Source organism: Colossoma macropomum, unplaced genomic scaffold (assembly GCF_904425465.1).
Source record: "Colossoma macropomum unplaced genomic scaffold, Colossoma_macropomum, whole genome shotgun sequence".
In the NCBI taxonomy this organism is placed as follows: domain Eukaryota; kingdom Metazoa; phylum Chordata; class Actinopteri; order Characiformes; family Serrasalmidae; genus Colossoma; species Colossoma macropomum.
In genome coordinates, this window is record NW_023494788.1 from 31242740 (window position 1) to 31259343 (window position 16604).

Genomic DNA, 16604 nt, shown 5'->3' on the forward strand with positions numbered 1-16604 from the left:
CTGTTTTTATGCCAGTGCTGAAATAGTGGTCCAGCACAGGTTGGTGATTTCTCTAATTAAAATACACCTGTGTAATCCTTTAAAATCCCTATCTTATTACATACTCAGAGTTATTATACAGTAACTATGTGGACTACAGTGTAAACTGGCTGAATTATCCTTAGGTTATAGAAGTGTGTAGTAAACTTTGGACCCGCCGATGGGTCCTGACTGTTTAAAGGTTTAAGCAGGGAAATTACCAAACTGCGCTGGACTCTGCAGGAATGCGCTTATCGACACCCCTGATCTACAGGCACGTCTTGCTCTTGAATAATGTTTATGTGTTCATGGGGTGTTTCCACGGGGCATACCACTTTTCTCCAAAAAAAAAATAAATAAATAAATAAATATTCCTGCCCATATCAAGTTTGCAAAATAACCCCTGGACGTTTCTCTGCACTACTGGAACAATGTCCTGTATATAGATGAGACAAAAAATTCTAAGTATAAAAGTAGAGCTTAATAGTTTGTGCTTCAACCCTTCCTCTAACAACTGGACTTGGGCAGCATCCTGTGGGCAGTGTCCTGTGACCACTGATGAAGGACTAGAGGATGACCAACACAAACTGTGCAGCAGCAGATGAGCTATCGTCTGACTTTACATCTACAAGGTGGACTGAAAAGGTAGGAGTGTCTAATAGAGTGGACAGTGAGTGGACATAGTGTTTAAAAACTCCAGCAGCACTGCTGTGTCTAATCCACTCTTACCAGCTAACACACCACTAACACACTACCACCACATCAGTGTTACTGCAGTGCTGAGAATGATCCACCACCCAAATAGTACCTGCTCTGTGAGGGTCCATGGGGGTCCTGACCCCTGAAGAACAGGGTAAAAGGGGGCTAACAAAGTATGCAGAGAAACAGATGGACTACAGTCTGTAATTGTAGAACTACAAAGTGCACCTATATAGTAAGTGGAGCTGATAAAATGGACAATGAGCATAGAAACAAGGAGGTGGTCATAATGTTATGCCTGATCAGTGTATATTAGTGAGTAAAAGATCTTTTTGCTGAGTTACATTTTAGCCATTCATATTTAGTTACTAATTTCTTATTTTATGTATTTAATTTCAAAATATTTTGATGGGGCCAATATTTGTACTGCTTTGTGATTGGTTACATCTCTGACTTTGGAGCTTTGTATTTTAGACCAAAAGAATCCCAAAAAAGAGAAGAACAGAAGCACACAATCTTCAGTTCCTATGCTGATAAATGCTGGATGTAGCTATTAAGACGTTCCACTACTACTACTTTTGTATTTCTACTCAAGTTGTTTTGGGTATGGTACTTTTTACTTGTGTAATGGTTTTATGCAAGTATCAATACTTTTTACTTGAGTAATGATTTAGGCTACTCCAGGGCCACTGGAACCATGGTGGCGAGCAGGCATTTTACCCACCACTTTTCAAAGTACTGTGATAATGCCCCATGACTTTCTGAGTTCTGGATGTGCACATAAAAACCTCCTAAACTGTGTGAATCATGCCAATCTGAGTCTCTGTTTCAGCTGGGAGGAGCTTTCAGACCTACCGTGTTGAACCTGTTGAACTTTTTCTTTAGTTCAGTTTTGACATGCAACTCCACCCGAATTCAAGTAGCACCACACAACTGAACCGCACTAATTCACAAGGGAATTCAACACCAGAGTACATTTTCACTGTATTGTCTACACAATCTGCTGCTTTAACATGTTACTCTTTACAAATTAAATAGGTTAAATTTAAATAGGTATTCACAAAGATGATATTTTCTGCTTTTGTGGTGGTGAATGTGGGAATAACAGAGTGCTTGCATCCATGCAAAACTTCTGATCAATAAGCAAACACCCATAAATGCTTCCATAAAATAATTAAGTAAATATAAAAATACTTTCTCCAAAAAACTTGAGTAGAAATATAAAAGCAGCAGGATGAGAACCTACGTAAGTACTAAGAACTGCTGTGGAACTTCTTACTACATCCAGCATTTATCAACATAGGAACTGAAGATTGTGCAGCTCGGTTCTTCTCTTTTTAGAATTCTTTTGGTCTAAAATACAAAGTCAGAGATGTAACCAATCACAAAGCCGTATAATTATTGCCACCATCAAAACATTCTGAAATTAAAACATAAAAAAGGAATTAGTAACTGAATACGAATGACGAAAATGTAAAGGATAATGTAAAGGATAAAAAGATCCTTTACTTACTAATATTCTTTTGTAGAAGTAAAAGTAAAATAATTTAAAAAATACTCAGGAGACTAAAAATACATTAGTATTTTACTTAAGTACATGTACTTGAGTAAATGTAACTAGCCCCTACCCACTGATACATTGGTCATGTCATTAGCATGACATGAAAGGAAATTTTGGTCAGTGGCCTTATTGCATTTCATCACTTAGCCAGCAACTTTTTTTCCCCTGAAACAATATGTTTTGCCCTACCACTTTTGGATGTGTGGTGCCACCCCTGGGCTACTCTACCCACCTCTGACCTGATCATGAACAGTCAGTGTTTGACTGATCAAAAATCAAACGTATATCATTATTTTTTTTGCTTGTCTCTCGTTATTTACAGCAGCTTGCAGTGCAGGAATGATATGAGTGTTTTAAGTAAAATGTAAGCGCCAGATAATACATGTGCACTGGAAAAAATGTACTCTGGTGTTAAATCTCCATGTGAATTAGCGCGGTTCAGTTGTTTGGTGTGGACCTGAAAATGGGTGGCTCTGTCATTTGCCCTTTTTGACAGGGTTCATAAATATCTGACAGAATTATTATTTTATTATGATAATTATACTGAATTCATTCAGGTATGACTACCCTATTCTAGACTTATTTAGAGCAAAAAAAAATCTTAGGAGATTAATGAATTACTTAACATGAAAAACATATTGTTCTTAGTTACTTACAGCATTCTGTTAAAATAAAGGTAATAATGGTGTTATTTCACAACAGTAGGTACTCACCTGGGATAGCTGTAGAACTTGCTTCTGAAAATGAAAAAAAACAGTAAAAGTAAAAAGGGACACTTTCCAAATAAATCAAAATAAATGCATTGTTTATACCTTCAAATTAAGACCTTTGTTGTACAAAGTTACGCAAAACATGTTGTTTAAGACAATTTTGCAGATGCTTCTGGTAATTAGTTACACTTGCATCCACTGATCTGAACTACCACTCACTTTTTCTCAGAATGCGGAAATCTGCCGAGTCAGGGATCTGCTCATCCTCTCTGTGCCAGGACACTTGTAGTGGTGGTGTTCCCCTGATTCTGCACTCCAGAACCACAAGTTGTCCCTTCACTGTGCTCACATCATGAAGACACTGTTAAGACAAAAATATACGTAAAAGCCTACTTACATTTACATTTACACATTCTATGCCATCAGAAAAAAATTTAATTGCAACTTCATCATACATTTAGCCTATTACCTTGACAAATGTCGGTGCAATGCCTCCATTCCCTGAATATTGGCATGGGGTCTGTGTCTACAGGAAAAAAGAAATGAGTTCTTGTGATTCCATAGCCTGTGGTTGTAAGAATCCTGTTGACAATGAGTTTTTTTTTCCTTACAATTGTCATAAAAAATTATCTTGATTCTTGAAACATTGTTCTTTTAAGTATGAGTAAATTAAGTGCATTATGTTTTGCTGTATGCGCATTCTGTTCATACTCTCTGGGGGCTAATGCAGAGGGGCTGAATCAGGCTGGAGTGTCTCTGTTGGAGACTAGTGGAGGAAGTGGAGGAAGAAGAAGAGGAGTAGGAAGAGGTTTCTCGGGAGCATGACGAGATTGTTACGGACATGGTGGAGGTCTTCTTCTGGACCCTGGAAGCAGGCGCACAGGATTACTCACAAGATAACAGCACATATGAGGAGATAATACAGTTGCTTAGGATGAGTGTTTTGTGACATAGGCTAAACTGTTTGTGTCTGTATTAAACACAGGGGAAAAAATAAGATTAGAGTTCAGAAGCCTCTAATTGAGGAAGTGGAGGAAGAAGAAAAAAAAGAGTAGAAAAGGGTTTCTCTGGAGCATGACAAGATGGTTAGAGACAAATGTCCTCATCATTTATACACGTTTGAGATCAAAATGAAAATTCAGCAATGTCATTTATGCTTGCCATTTGCACTAGTACTGACATTTTATTTACCTAATGAACTGGACACTTTTTGAGTAGAAAATATTACTTTTTAAAATACTGTATATGTGTAGATGGGGCCTTAGAGGCAGCTAAGTTGTCTCAATTAGACTGATAAAAAGCTCCAAACATAGTCCCGACATAGCCACTTAACAGTAATACAGTAGTAAGAGAGCTAGTTCTGGCAATGATGCATCTATCAAGTAAGTTGTTGTCAGCTAAAGAATGAGAATAAAATAAAAGAACACCATGCCATAGTGTAAATATTGCATGACCAAATAGTTGTTCATGTTGAATCAATATAGTAGAATAGTTGACCTACTCTTAAATATTAAGTATGAAAGTAATGTGATTGGTCTGAATTATGTTCTGTACAATACACCACCAAAAAGCATCCAGATGAATACAGTAAGACTTTGGACTGTGTCTTTATATCGTCTGCCTTTAGTGTGATGTGAGAATCTCATGTGATATAATGGCAATGTAATGTAATGTAATTTCTAACAAGATTATTTCCTTATTTACTGGATAATAATTTTATATTTCATACATAACAAGCACATAACACTGTATAGCTAATTGAATGAATGTAGGTTGCTTTTGCTTAAGACACTAAGTGCTAAGAGAATGCCTACTGATGCCACATGCACTTGTAATGGTTGCAAATTAGCTAATTTTCTGGTAAAATTATGTATTTTATTATGTAATCTCAGTTTTTACACATACAATTTATTATACAATCTCAGTTTTTTGCCAAGAGACAGTTTATGCAAGACCATATTGGAGATGGGCGATGTTAAAAATACAAGAAATACAACAATTATGCAGGACAAAGTGGACCAATATTTCAACACTAAGTGCATCAACAAAAACTGCCACACTGTTTTTCCTTTAATCATAGTTGGTCACATCTGAAGATGGTTGGGATGATGATCTTTGTTAACTTTGGCTAGCATGCTTGCCTTATGCCGCATGAACTGTTTGGAACACAGGTGACCCTCAAAGATCCTGAAAGTATTACTTTATGTCTTGTGTGTGTGTGTGCACGTCTAAAAAAGAGCTGTCTCTTACTGTGCCATATTCCAGACGTCAGGTGACGCTGCGGAACCCACTTGGTGCTGCCTAAACACAAAAACGTTGTGAGTGAATATCCACCACAGAGCTGGACTGAATATTTGCAGAACATACTTAACATTAAGAAAAAGGACCTTAACTGTAACTAACAGTATTGTCATCCAGGCATATTTGCCAAATTCTGGAAGATAACATTTTCCCTTGGCTAGAGTGTCACAAAGCCTTATACAATCAGGGTGACAATAAAGGGGAAATTCACCACTTTTTAAACTTTTCAGTATTAATTCAACCATTAAAATGTAAACAAACCCATTCAGAGTAGTTTGTTGTGAAATGTGTCATTCTTGAGAAACTTGCTGTGTCAGAATAGTTATAGTGGTAATAGGATAGAGGTGATAGGAACCAAACTTCCGAAGAGTTCACTGCCACTAAAAGCTGTTATATAGTGGTTATGAATACACTGTCTGATGTCTAAGACATTGTTTTATAACATGATAGTTATAATAGTTTTATGATATAATAACTATAAAATAGTTTTATGATATAATAGTTCTAAAAGCTTTTGTCCTAAAACATTTTAAAAATACATTTATGGAAGAGAGTTACATGCAGGCTGCTGTAAGGCAACATAGAACCCAAAGAAGATATATATATATATATAAATCAGTGTTTTTGCTTTGAAATAGCAGGAACATGTAGTTATAAATACTCTCAAATGAACACATTGAAATGTATTATCCTCTCAGAACACCCTCACACATAATTAGAAATGGCAAACACAAACTGGACCAGTTTTATGTTTGTCTTTGGTTTAGCACCTGGATCATGTCCAATGTTTTGCTGAAAAAATAAGCATGCATGTGTCACTGTTTCCCATTTTATGCTCCGTCTCCACACAATTCAGTTTCCCTAATTTGAATGCTGCATCAGAGAGCAATATGACACTTCAATATGCAAAGCATGAAGACAACATGTCTCATGTGGTGCTCTTAAAGCAACAACACAAGAGCACCCTTAGTTTCATAATATTCATCGTTAAACTGATGAACCTCTAGGTCACATACCTTGCATTTAACAAACATATTTAATATGTACTCAGAAACCCACAAAAGAATCCTAAAACCACACAGCGTCTTGTATTTGTCATGTGGATCCAACTACGCAGATGCTGTTTGTTTATATTCATCATATGTTGATTCATCCATGACAAACTAGCCAAACAAACAAGCATTCAGCACAGCCGAATCCAGTTAGATTCTATGTTAAATAGATTCTTATCCAGTATATGTGTGACTCCTAGACAGATTAATTTGATCCACAACAGTTTCAACCTTCAATCTTTCTTGATTTTCACTGTGATCCATTGCAACAGTCTAACAAAACAATGCTCAGCACTGGATTCTACGCGCCTTTGCTGGAGCTTGGCCCTTTAGACTGTGAGGTAAGATAGAGGGTACTAAGCGGAAACCTGAGCAGAGCACACAGGGCTAATTTTGTCGCCCTTTTGCATGGTGGATTTAGAAACACATGGTGTAGGATAAATCATCCCCCCCTGTCCTGGAATGTCACTGACTGTGACAGTGCGGCTCACAAGTTCTCTGAGACCTTTATTCTCTTAGAGAACATTTATGTGTTGGCATATCTTAAAAATTCAGTTAATTTCTGCTTTATTGTCATATTATATACAGCAGTTGGACATTATGGAAACTCTGGATGGAAAGACATTTTTATATGGTATAAGAATAAGTATATATTTAAAGCTAATATACAGGAAATACTGGTAAAAGTGAAAGCATTTCAGTGTTTCTAATAATTCCTCTTTGCAACATTAAAATATAAAAAGTAACGGTGCATCCACCACATATCTGAAAGGGGCGGCATTTAAAACGACTTGTAACCAAAGTCAGGGTTTAAATAAACAAATAAATAAATACATAAATAAATAAATAACCTGGTGTTATAATAACCACAAAAAAGACTTCCAAAATCAAAAGGCAGCACAACACCCAAGTACTGATATGTATATACAATCTACATTTTGTGATTATTTTAAGGCTCCCTCTTGAGAGATGACATCAAGGTTGATGCTGTCCAAGTGGGACAGACAGCGTTTTTATTCTTCTTTTTAAAGCATAACTTGGATGTTGCAAGATATTTGCTACTTATGTTTAATAACAATAATGATCAGTAAAAAAGTAGGAAATATATGATCATACTGTAAACTTAAACAAAGTGTTTAATAATCATCCAACTGATATGTTTTTTGAAACAGTTTGTCACTGATATCCATATTTTATGGTATCCGGTTTTATATTTATATTTTAGATTTTAAATTGATATGCCAATAGTTTTAGTCAAACGGTACTTTACAAATTGATATGACTTTGAATTATCAAATATCTTAGCAGAAATTCACAATTAAACAGATACATATATTATAGAGCTAATATAGGTCTCTAATTTGTATATCTATGACATCTATGAAATTTAAACATTATAGTATGTGGAGTGGAGATTTCCAAAATTGTTGATGTTTTGGTTTATAATAATGTTTAACAGATCACTGTCCACCAGAGGCAAGCAGACAAAGTAGGCTAGGTAGCAAACAAAGATCATAAGCTTGACAATCCAATACACACAAGGAATATAAACCGAGACTATTCAGATATTTACAACATAACATACACTTCGGATAAAGATGAAGATCAAGGTGATAAAAATCAAATAAAGACAAGAAAAAAAAATAATGAAAAATTAATTTTTAAAATAATAAAAAGAGCAAACATACATCTTTCCACAAATATAAATGTACTATATATTTGATTAACTTAAAAAAATAATAAATAAAAAAAGGTGGCATATGAAAAAGCCTACCAGTTATCAGTCTCAGAACTTAATTATTAATTAATTAATTATTAGGCCTTAATTAACACATTAGGGCTGGTTACACAAGACAAGAACTGTCATTAGGAAATATCAGCTGATGCCAATTTCAGAGCATAATAAATTCTCTAAATTTGTGTTAACACTTAACAACCATGGGCTCCTCAAAGCAGCCAGCTGAACATTAGAAAACTAAGGTAGCTGATGCCATTAAAGAAATGGCAGTATAGGGGAACTGTGGAAGTCAAGGCATGATCTTGAAAACAAAAAAAGACATTTTGGAAACAAAACAAAACAGTCATAGCCAAGAAATCAAAGCTGTCAGTCAAGAGATGCTGAAAAAAACTGAAAAGAGGCTGTCTTCTACAACAGGACAATGATTCACAACATGCATCAAAATTCACCATGAACTACTTTGAGGAAAAGCTTTTGGAATGGTCCTTAGAGTCCCTTGACTTTAACATTGCTGAAAATCTCTGGGTAGATTTTAAACATGCTGTCATGCAAGAATATTGCAGAATTAAATGCGTTCTGCAAGAAAGAGCAAGAAAATTCCTAAAACAAGAAGAAAAAGACACATAGCTGGTTACAAAAAGCATTTGCAAGCTGTAGCATCTTCTAAAAGTGGGCATTAGTAAGTACTGACACAACAGGGCCAATTTATGCATGTCACAATTAATATATTAATTTGTTTTTTTTTAAATCAAATATAAAGTGTACATTATAAATTACAAATAAATGTATTTCTAACATGGTTTGCTGCAGAGGTTGTGTTTACTTCTATCCAGTTCAAAAATCAACAAAAAATGTATTTTAACCAGGAGTGCCCAAATTTTACGCACAACTGTATGCATTATCTTTTTGGAATAACAGCACTTTTTGTGATCAGTACCCTTATTTCAGTCTTCTCACAACTGTAATAAAAATACCACTATTACTACTACTACTACTGGGGCTGATAATAATAATAATAATAATAATAATAATAATAATATCTCTTGCACACAGTCGCACAGAGGTGGAACCCTCTGTAAAAATGTTATTAATAGATCACAGGTCAGCATATAAACTAAAGACTTACTTTAGTGGAGAAGACACAAACAACAACAACAACTAAAAATGTCAGTGCTTGTCACTGAAATCTGAAATAAACTCAAAGCTCATACGCAGACCTCACTACTATAGAGTAAAAGAGGCAGAACATATCTTGCAATAGACACCAATAAACAATCTTACCAACATTAACAACATAGTATGGACTGTCACTGGAAAAGTACTTCCACGTATCTAATATACCTTATAGTGCTTTTGCTGAAAAGGAAACTAAAGTTAAATATTTATGAGCATAAGAAAACATATTGATTGGTGAAAGTGCTTTGCAAAGTATCTTAAAGGATGATCATGTCATGGGCCATAGTTTGGAGAAGGTATTGCATGCAAGTAGGCCATCAGCTCAGAGACTTTTACTTACACAATAATATTATATACTACTTCATTTAGTATTTTTATAATATATACCATTTATATTACTTCAGTCCTTTGTCCCCAAAATAAAGGTTTTCTCTCTGTATGCAAAACTAAAACAGTTCCAGTTAAGGTTAATAAATATATACCATTATAGCAAGTATATTGGTATACATTTAAACTTAGCAAATTATCACTTTTGGTGCACAAGTATACACAATCAACTTCATAGTATGTCATGAGCTTCTTCTGAGATCAAATATTGAATTCCACACACACTGTAACTTCTTCCTCACTTCCAGACTCATTCCCTACAAACAGCTCAGAGTATGCTACTTTTTAAAAGAGGCATTCCCCACCCCATGCAAAACAAGAATCCTTACTGGTATGACTCTTGTGATTTAGGGGCCAGTAACAATCCCACCAGGCTGATGAGGGAGCGAGACAATGCTGAAAGTTCACCCACCTTCTTGCAATCTTTCTTGTTCCTCTCACTGGCAGCTTGTTGTCTATACAGGGAGTGAAATGAAGGATTGAGCTGGGGGGCAGTAAAACTGGCAAACTAACAGATAGTCCACCTTCACTGCAGAGTCTGCCTGAGTGGGTTGGGAGAAAATAAGGAAGTGAGCGCAAGCACATCTCTCAGGTTACAGATTCTCTTTCCAACAGAGCTGACTCCACAGTTAGTGAGTAAACTAAACACTCGGGTCTCAAATATAGTGCATGTCCCTGCACTTCCTGCTACAGAAACTGAAACAGCATGTAGAACAAGTTGCAATAGAGGAGTGCCTCATTCTGGCAAAATTTGGTTTTCCACATGTATTCCTGGCCACAAAAATAATGGCCAATTTAAAGTGAAGTAAAATAGTTGTTTTCTGATTTAGGACTACTTGTAGAATGTGTATATCAAGAAAAAGATGGCAGGATACACCCTGGACAGGTCACCAGTCCATCGCAGGGCAGACGCAGACATATACATTCACACATACACTCACACCTAGGGGCAATTTAGCATATCCAATTGGCCTGACTGCATGTCTTTGAACTGTGGGAGGAAACCGGAGCACCCGGAGGAAACCCACGCAGACACAGGCAGAACATGCAAACTCCACACGGAAAAGACAATAATAATAATAATAATCTTTAATTATAAAGCACTCTTCATGCTGGTGCCAACTCAAAGTGCTTTAATGACAGGTGATATAAAACAGTAATAGAAAAAATTATGAGTACTTAATATCATGAAAAATACCAAGAGATGTAGAGTTTTAATTAAATAAAAAAAAAAACTAAGTTAAAGAGATACGTTTTTACATATTACTTAAAAGGTTGACTGTCTAATAAAAAGTGGAATTGAGTTCTACAGTTTAGAAGCATAATAACTGAAAGAGGCCTCTCCATGTTTTCTGTATTCTATAGAAGGTATTTGCAGAAGGCCAGTCTCTGCAAATCTAAGATCATGTGCTGGAATGACCTAGCATCACAGACAGACATTCTGTGATGCTAGGTCATTTACAGCCTTAAACATTAGTAGCAGAACTTCAAAATCTATCCTGAAGAGTTCTTTCAAAATGGGAGTGATATGATCTCCCTTTATTGTTTTTGTTAGGATGTGTGTTGCATTTTGTACGAATTTTGTACAGATAAATTTATTAAAAATGCATAATGTCTATGTATTTTAATAAACTATTAAAGGATGCCTCTCTGTGAAAGATCCAGGTCATAACTGACTGCGGTGACAGAGCTGGCCATTGCATAGCGAGACTTAATCTATGCCAGGGGCTTAAAATGTGCAAATGTCTGTCAAACACAGCTGGAGCTCAAATACAAGTATTCATCACTGTGTTATTTCACTTGTTATTAGGTTTTTCTAAGACCCATGCTGTGTTTTAGTAATTGTGTTTCTGCTTTCTTTCATTATTTGTTAATGCTGGTAGGGTATGGGGATGACATTTAAAGGTCTATAGCACCACCTGCTGCTTGGATCTGGTTACGCTTGCCATATGTGTTTCAGCAATGGTCAGTGACCCAGTAATAGACAGAAAATCACAGTATTTTCATTATTCATATTCGTTTTGAGGCATATATTTTACTGTATTTGTTGTTGGAAACCTCACTTGGTTCAAGCAACATAGAATTGTAATAAATGAATTGTGCTTGCATCACATTACCAGCCTTTTGACTTGTCAAAATTACAATTACCCTGCTTATGGTAAGTATGGTAGGTCCTGAAAGTTCCTCTCATGCTCATAGTATGCTGTAGGCTATCCATAATATTTACCACATTAATTACATTCGCTGAACTGTTTAGCAATGGAGTGGAAAAAAGTCAGGAAACACCCTGAACAGGTTGCTAGATCATCGCAGGCCAGACAGACAGACACATACATACACACACACAATGACACCTAGGGGTAATAGCGTGTCCAGTTGGTCTGACTGCATGTCTTTGGACTGTGGGAGGAAACCCATGCAGACACAGGGAGAACATGCAAACTCCACACAGGAAGGACCCTGGTCGCCCAGCTGGGGAACCAAACCCAGGCCCTTCTTGCATAGGTTTTATTATGAGTTAGTCATAGTAATTATTTTCAGTAGTTTAAAACATTTTTTTTGCTGTTGTCTGCTGTTGTGATTTATGTTTGAAATGAGCACCTATGGAACATTCATGCTTGTATTTTACAATACGTAAAATTCAAATTGTGATTGTAATAAACTTATTTTAAGGGAGAATCTAATGAGGCAGCAATGATGTTAGAGAAATAGAGAGGACACTACAGCAATAAATGTAGTCTAACCACAAAATGTCATTTATTTTTTTAAACTAATACAACACTATTGTTGCAGCAATTAAAAGAGTAAAATGCAACTTGTTTAATCTATTCATTTTCTATTTGTCCTTTATTGTAAGTTGGTAAACTTAATAGGAACAAAAACATGGACATTTGATTGAAGATCTTTCAACATAGTTAGTACTGCAAGAGTCAGATAGATCTTGCTGAACTGTCAAAGATCTCACATAACAATTCAAATTAAGCTCTAAATCATGCAGTAAACAGTCAAGAAATAATGAGATTTACATGTGCAGGCACAATACAGTAGCAATGATGCTACTTAAACATCTTCCATATGGCTTGTACAGTAGTAGAACTCTAGTCGAAAACATTAAACACAAAATACAGACATACATATTTATTTATAGGTTTACAACAATATTGTTTTAGTTTAACCAAAGACTAAAAGGTGCAAAGGTGTAAATACTTTTCCAATTCAATGTACTGTAGACACAGATGATGAGTAGAAAATATGTATAAAACAGTGCAACTGGTATGTACATTCACTATTGTACAAACAAATCCATAGCAGAAGGTAATGTAAACACTTCATCAGTATCTTCCCACGTTTTTCAACAAATTGCACCTACTTGTTTTAATACTTATTTTGGCAAGTTAGACTGATGAAACAGACATTATATTTCTAGAACTTTAGAAACTGTGAAACCACCGTGTTTAATGCTTTGAGACCTGCCATTTATCTATATCTATGTCTTGTTGTAAAACTCTATCCTAACTGTAACAGATGATATTAAGGTTGTGCTCTCTTACATAATACTTAATCATGAGTGTACTGGCAAGATCATACGTAAGTTATTACTGAAATATGCTCAAATCTGGGCCTAATAATTTCGAAAAAATTGTGCGTAATCTGCAGGTTATATATTTTAGTACCTACGTTTGGGAAATTTAATGAAATGAGAATTTAACTGTGTAACATTTCTGTGCTACAGATTCACAAAGAACCTTATATTCTTTCTCTCTTTGACACTTATTTTTGAGATGATGTAAAGAACTCATGCTCATAATGATGTAATGAACTCACACTTTCTAAAAAGTCCTTAATTTAATATTACATACCTACATCACTTGACTGGATCAACTTCATTTGGCCTCCTCACTTCCAAACACTGCCCTTTCCACCTGCTTTTTCTCTCTCTCTCTCTCTCTCTCTCTCTCTCTCTCTCTCTCTCTCTCTCTCTCTCTCTCTCTCTCTCTCTCTCTCTCTCTCTCTCTCTCTCTCTCTCTCTCTCTCTCTCTCTCTCTCTCTCTCTCTCTCTCTCTCTCTCTCTCTCTCTCTCTCTCTGGCCATGTTACATTACCAAACCATCAACACGTGCCTCACTAACATCGAGAACCTCTACTAATCTGGTCACTTTTATTCATCAATGGAGTATCCTCTAGAAATACTGGTGTTCTTAAAAATTGTCTTTGGTGTTTATCAGCTTGACTTTGTTCTGGTAGTGATATGACTTATTAAAAATCATTTTCAGTACAAGATCAAGTTGACAAAAAACAAAGACATTTTTTCACAGATGTTTTTGCTCTTTTTTGGAAGGCATTGTATGTATATATCTTATGTCTTCAGATTTACAGCCTCTTTTATGTTCTTTTTAAATTCTATGCAAATTGTAGATTTTTGTTTATTGTTCTTTAGTAACAATGGCCCTCATCAACCAGTATATTTCTAAGCTTTTTTTTTTTATTTGTTCTTGAGAAAGGTCCTAAGAAAGTCTGTCAGATTCATGATGTATTCATAAACTGCAGAGTTGTTCACAACCTTTGTGATCTTGAGTGTGTGGAAATTCTGTTCTTACCCAAGAACAAATCCTAAATAAGAAAACACTGGTGACTGTCAGAATCTTTGTGAAAACTGTGTAATTCGGTTTTATGAAGAAATTTCTTCTTAAGAACGGTTGGTGAATGAGGCCCATTAATTCTAAATGTCTGTTGGTCCATGTGAATGAACTACTGTTCTTTCTCCCTAACATGACTATTCCTTATATGGAATAAGCAAGCCATTATTTTGGATAATTGCTCTCTTGAATTGACAGTTTAAAAATGTAGGCTTCTGTGACCAGCACATTTGCTATTTAGGAACCCAACTATATATTTTTTAATTTGTTTCTTGCTACATATCCTAAGTTGCTTAGAAGCTAAAAAAACTGTGCTGTATTCAAAATGATGTTCATTATTATTATTATTATTATTATTATTAGTCACAACAACTCTTCTAATAATGGTTACTGATAGCTATTTAGTTATTTAATGAGTTACAGAAGTCAGCTACCAAAAAAAAAGAAAAAAAAGAAAAAAACAACAAATTTTGCAGAGAGTAAATGATTGCAAATTAGCAAATTCAGTATGAGGTGGCTCACTAGGTCTTATAGAACAACCTTATCTTATATTGAGGTGGTAAGCGGTACCACAGCCACAGAAATCTGTGACCTTTTCTGAAGGCTTTAATGGCCACAGAGGCAGCATTTCATAAAGATCTATAATAAGATCATACATGTGTGTGTGTACATATATATATATATATATATATATATATATATATATATATATATATATTTACACACATACATACATACATACATACACCCACATGTATGATCTTATTATAGATCTTTATGAAATGCTGCCTCTGTGGCCATTAAAGCCTTCAGAAAAGGTCACATAGATTTCTGTGGCTGTGGTACCACTTACCACACACCACGTTTGCTTACCACCTCAATATAACATAAGGTTATTCTATTTTTTTTATATAACACCTAGTGTTACATTCACTAACTTTGGCATGGTCCTCTAATTCACTTTTGGAAGCAGGCTGCTTTTGTCTTGTCTCAATCCCTGAGTCACTAAATCTGCGTTTTTTCCAACTTTATCTTAACATCATTACATCAGTACAAATTGCTGTTAAAATACATTAAAAAACTGATTTTTTCTGTCAACCCATCAACCATGCATATCCACTGAGGATGCCCTTAATAAACTCATAAGAGTCATACAGTCAAATAAACAAATTAATTTAATATGTGCATGGGGGTGTTTTTTAGCTTGCATTTTTTAATCTTTGGGTAATTAGATGCATGCAATTGTGGTTCTGCAGTTAAAAAGGTTGCATTGAAACAATTTAGCATGAACTGCACAGTTCAATTATATGTGCAAGGCACTGCATATCAAAATGTATAATAACTGTCTAAATGATGAAAATAAATTTATTTTCATAATGACAATTATTACATATACTCATGGAGTTAGATTACATTTTTTCCTTCACATTTCATCTAATGATCTTTAGAATTATTCATAAATAAGATACGATTATATCACTTGTCTATTTGAGTTGTTTCTAAATACCAAATTTCTGAAAATGCACACACTGTGGTAGTGTGTTCATTAAGTATGCATGCTGTTAGGGAATACTCACATAAAGTGCACCATGTGTTTGCTTAACATCTTACAATTCCCAACGATATCCTAGGATAAAATAATGTAAACTGCTTTTAGATTAATTAGGTGGCCAGTCCAATTTGCATTTCATGTATTAGAGTCGTGGAGGCAGGTAAATTTGCTAGACATACATTTTCATAGTAGCATTGTATGTAGCGGAACTGACAACAAAAGCATATGCAGAACAGACACACACAAGTCAGTTGAACATTTCCAAAGAATGTTTGAGTTAGCAATCCAGCATAATAAAGCACAAATGTTGACAGCAAGTCTAGGCAATGTAACATTCTTTGTAACCCATTTAGCTGCCAACTATATGTGAATTAGCCGTCAGTCCCTTTCATTCTACTTCTGTGGTGGATGTTGTGGTCGAAGCACATTAATTTAGATTTGTTCTAAATAGATTTTAAAATCAGAATTATTTATCCAGGATCCTGTTTTGGTTGACTGAAGTAGGTAATAAATGTACAAGTTTTTTCATTTAATTTCCTGATTATTAAAACTGATTACCAAAATGAACAAGCATATTAAAAAAATGTAGGAAATCTTCAATTTGGGGAATGACTCCTGCATTTTGATACTTCATTTAAATCTTCTGAAGCATTCTACCCTGAGCAAAGCTCTTTCTCAAATCTAAGAAATCACCAGTTGAAGAGTGAGTTCTGTCCCAGTGTCATGAAGTAGATCTGACTGCTGCCTCCTGACTGCACAGAAGCAAAAAAGACC

General features: G+C 35.2%; 2 protein-coding genes across 9 annotated transcripts in view; both read right to left on the bottom strand.

Moving 5' to 3' along the window:
- The window catches only part of myot (myotilin), a 30768-nt gene extending 20583 nt beyond the window's left edge, over positions 1–10185 (bottom strand). For 2 of the 3 annotated variants that reach the window (XM_036569182.1, XM_036569180.1), the window contains exons 1-6: positions 10055–10185; positions 5239–5289; positions 3700–3853; positions 3458–3514; positions 3208–3349; positions 2992–3015 (exon numbers count right to left, since the gene is read on the bottom strand). In XM_036569182.1, the coding sequence (XP_036425075.1) occupies positions 2992–3015; positions 3208–3349; positions 3458–3514; positions 3700–3853; positions 5239–5246 (385 nt within the window). In that variant the 5' untranslated portion in view covers positions 5247–5289; positions 10055–10185. Of the gene's footprint in view, positions 1–2991; positions 3016–3207; positions 3350–3457; positions 3515–3699; positions 3854–5238; positions 5290–9971 lie in introns of all 3 variants that reach the window. The other variant, XM_036569181.1, reaches the window with a different exon arrangement.
- A 4855-nt stretch (positions 10186–15040) lies between these two features.
- Positions 15041–16604, bottom strand: part of si:zfos-2326c3.2 (mitogen-activated protein kinase kinase kinase kinase 4) — a 54756-nt gene continuing 53192 nt past the window's right edge. For all 6 annotated transcript variants that reach the window (XM_036569184.1, XM_036569187.1, XM_036569186.1 and 3 more), the window contains one exon: positions 15041–16603. In XM_036569184.1, coding sequence (XP_036425077.1) covers positions 16520–16603 — 84 coding nt within the window. In that variant the 3' untranslated portion in view covers positions 15041–16519. The remainder of the gene's footprint in view (position 16604) is intronic.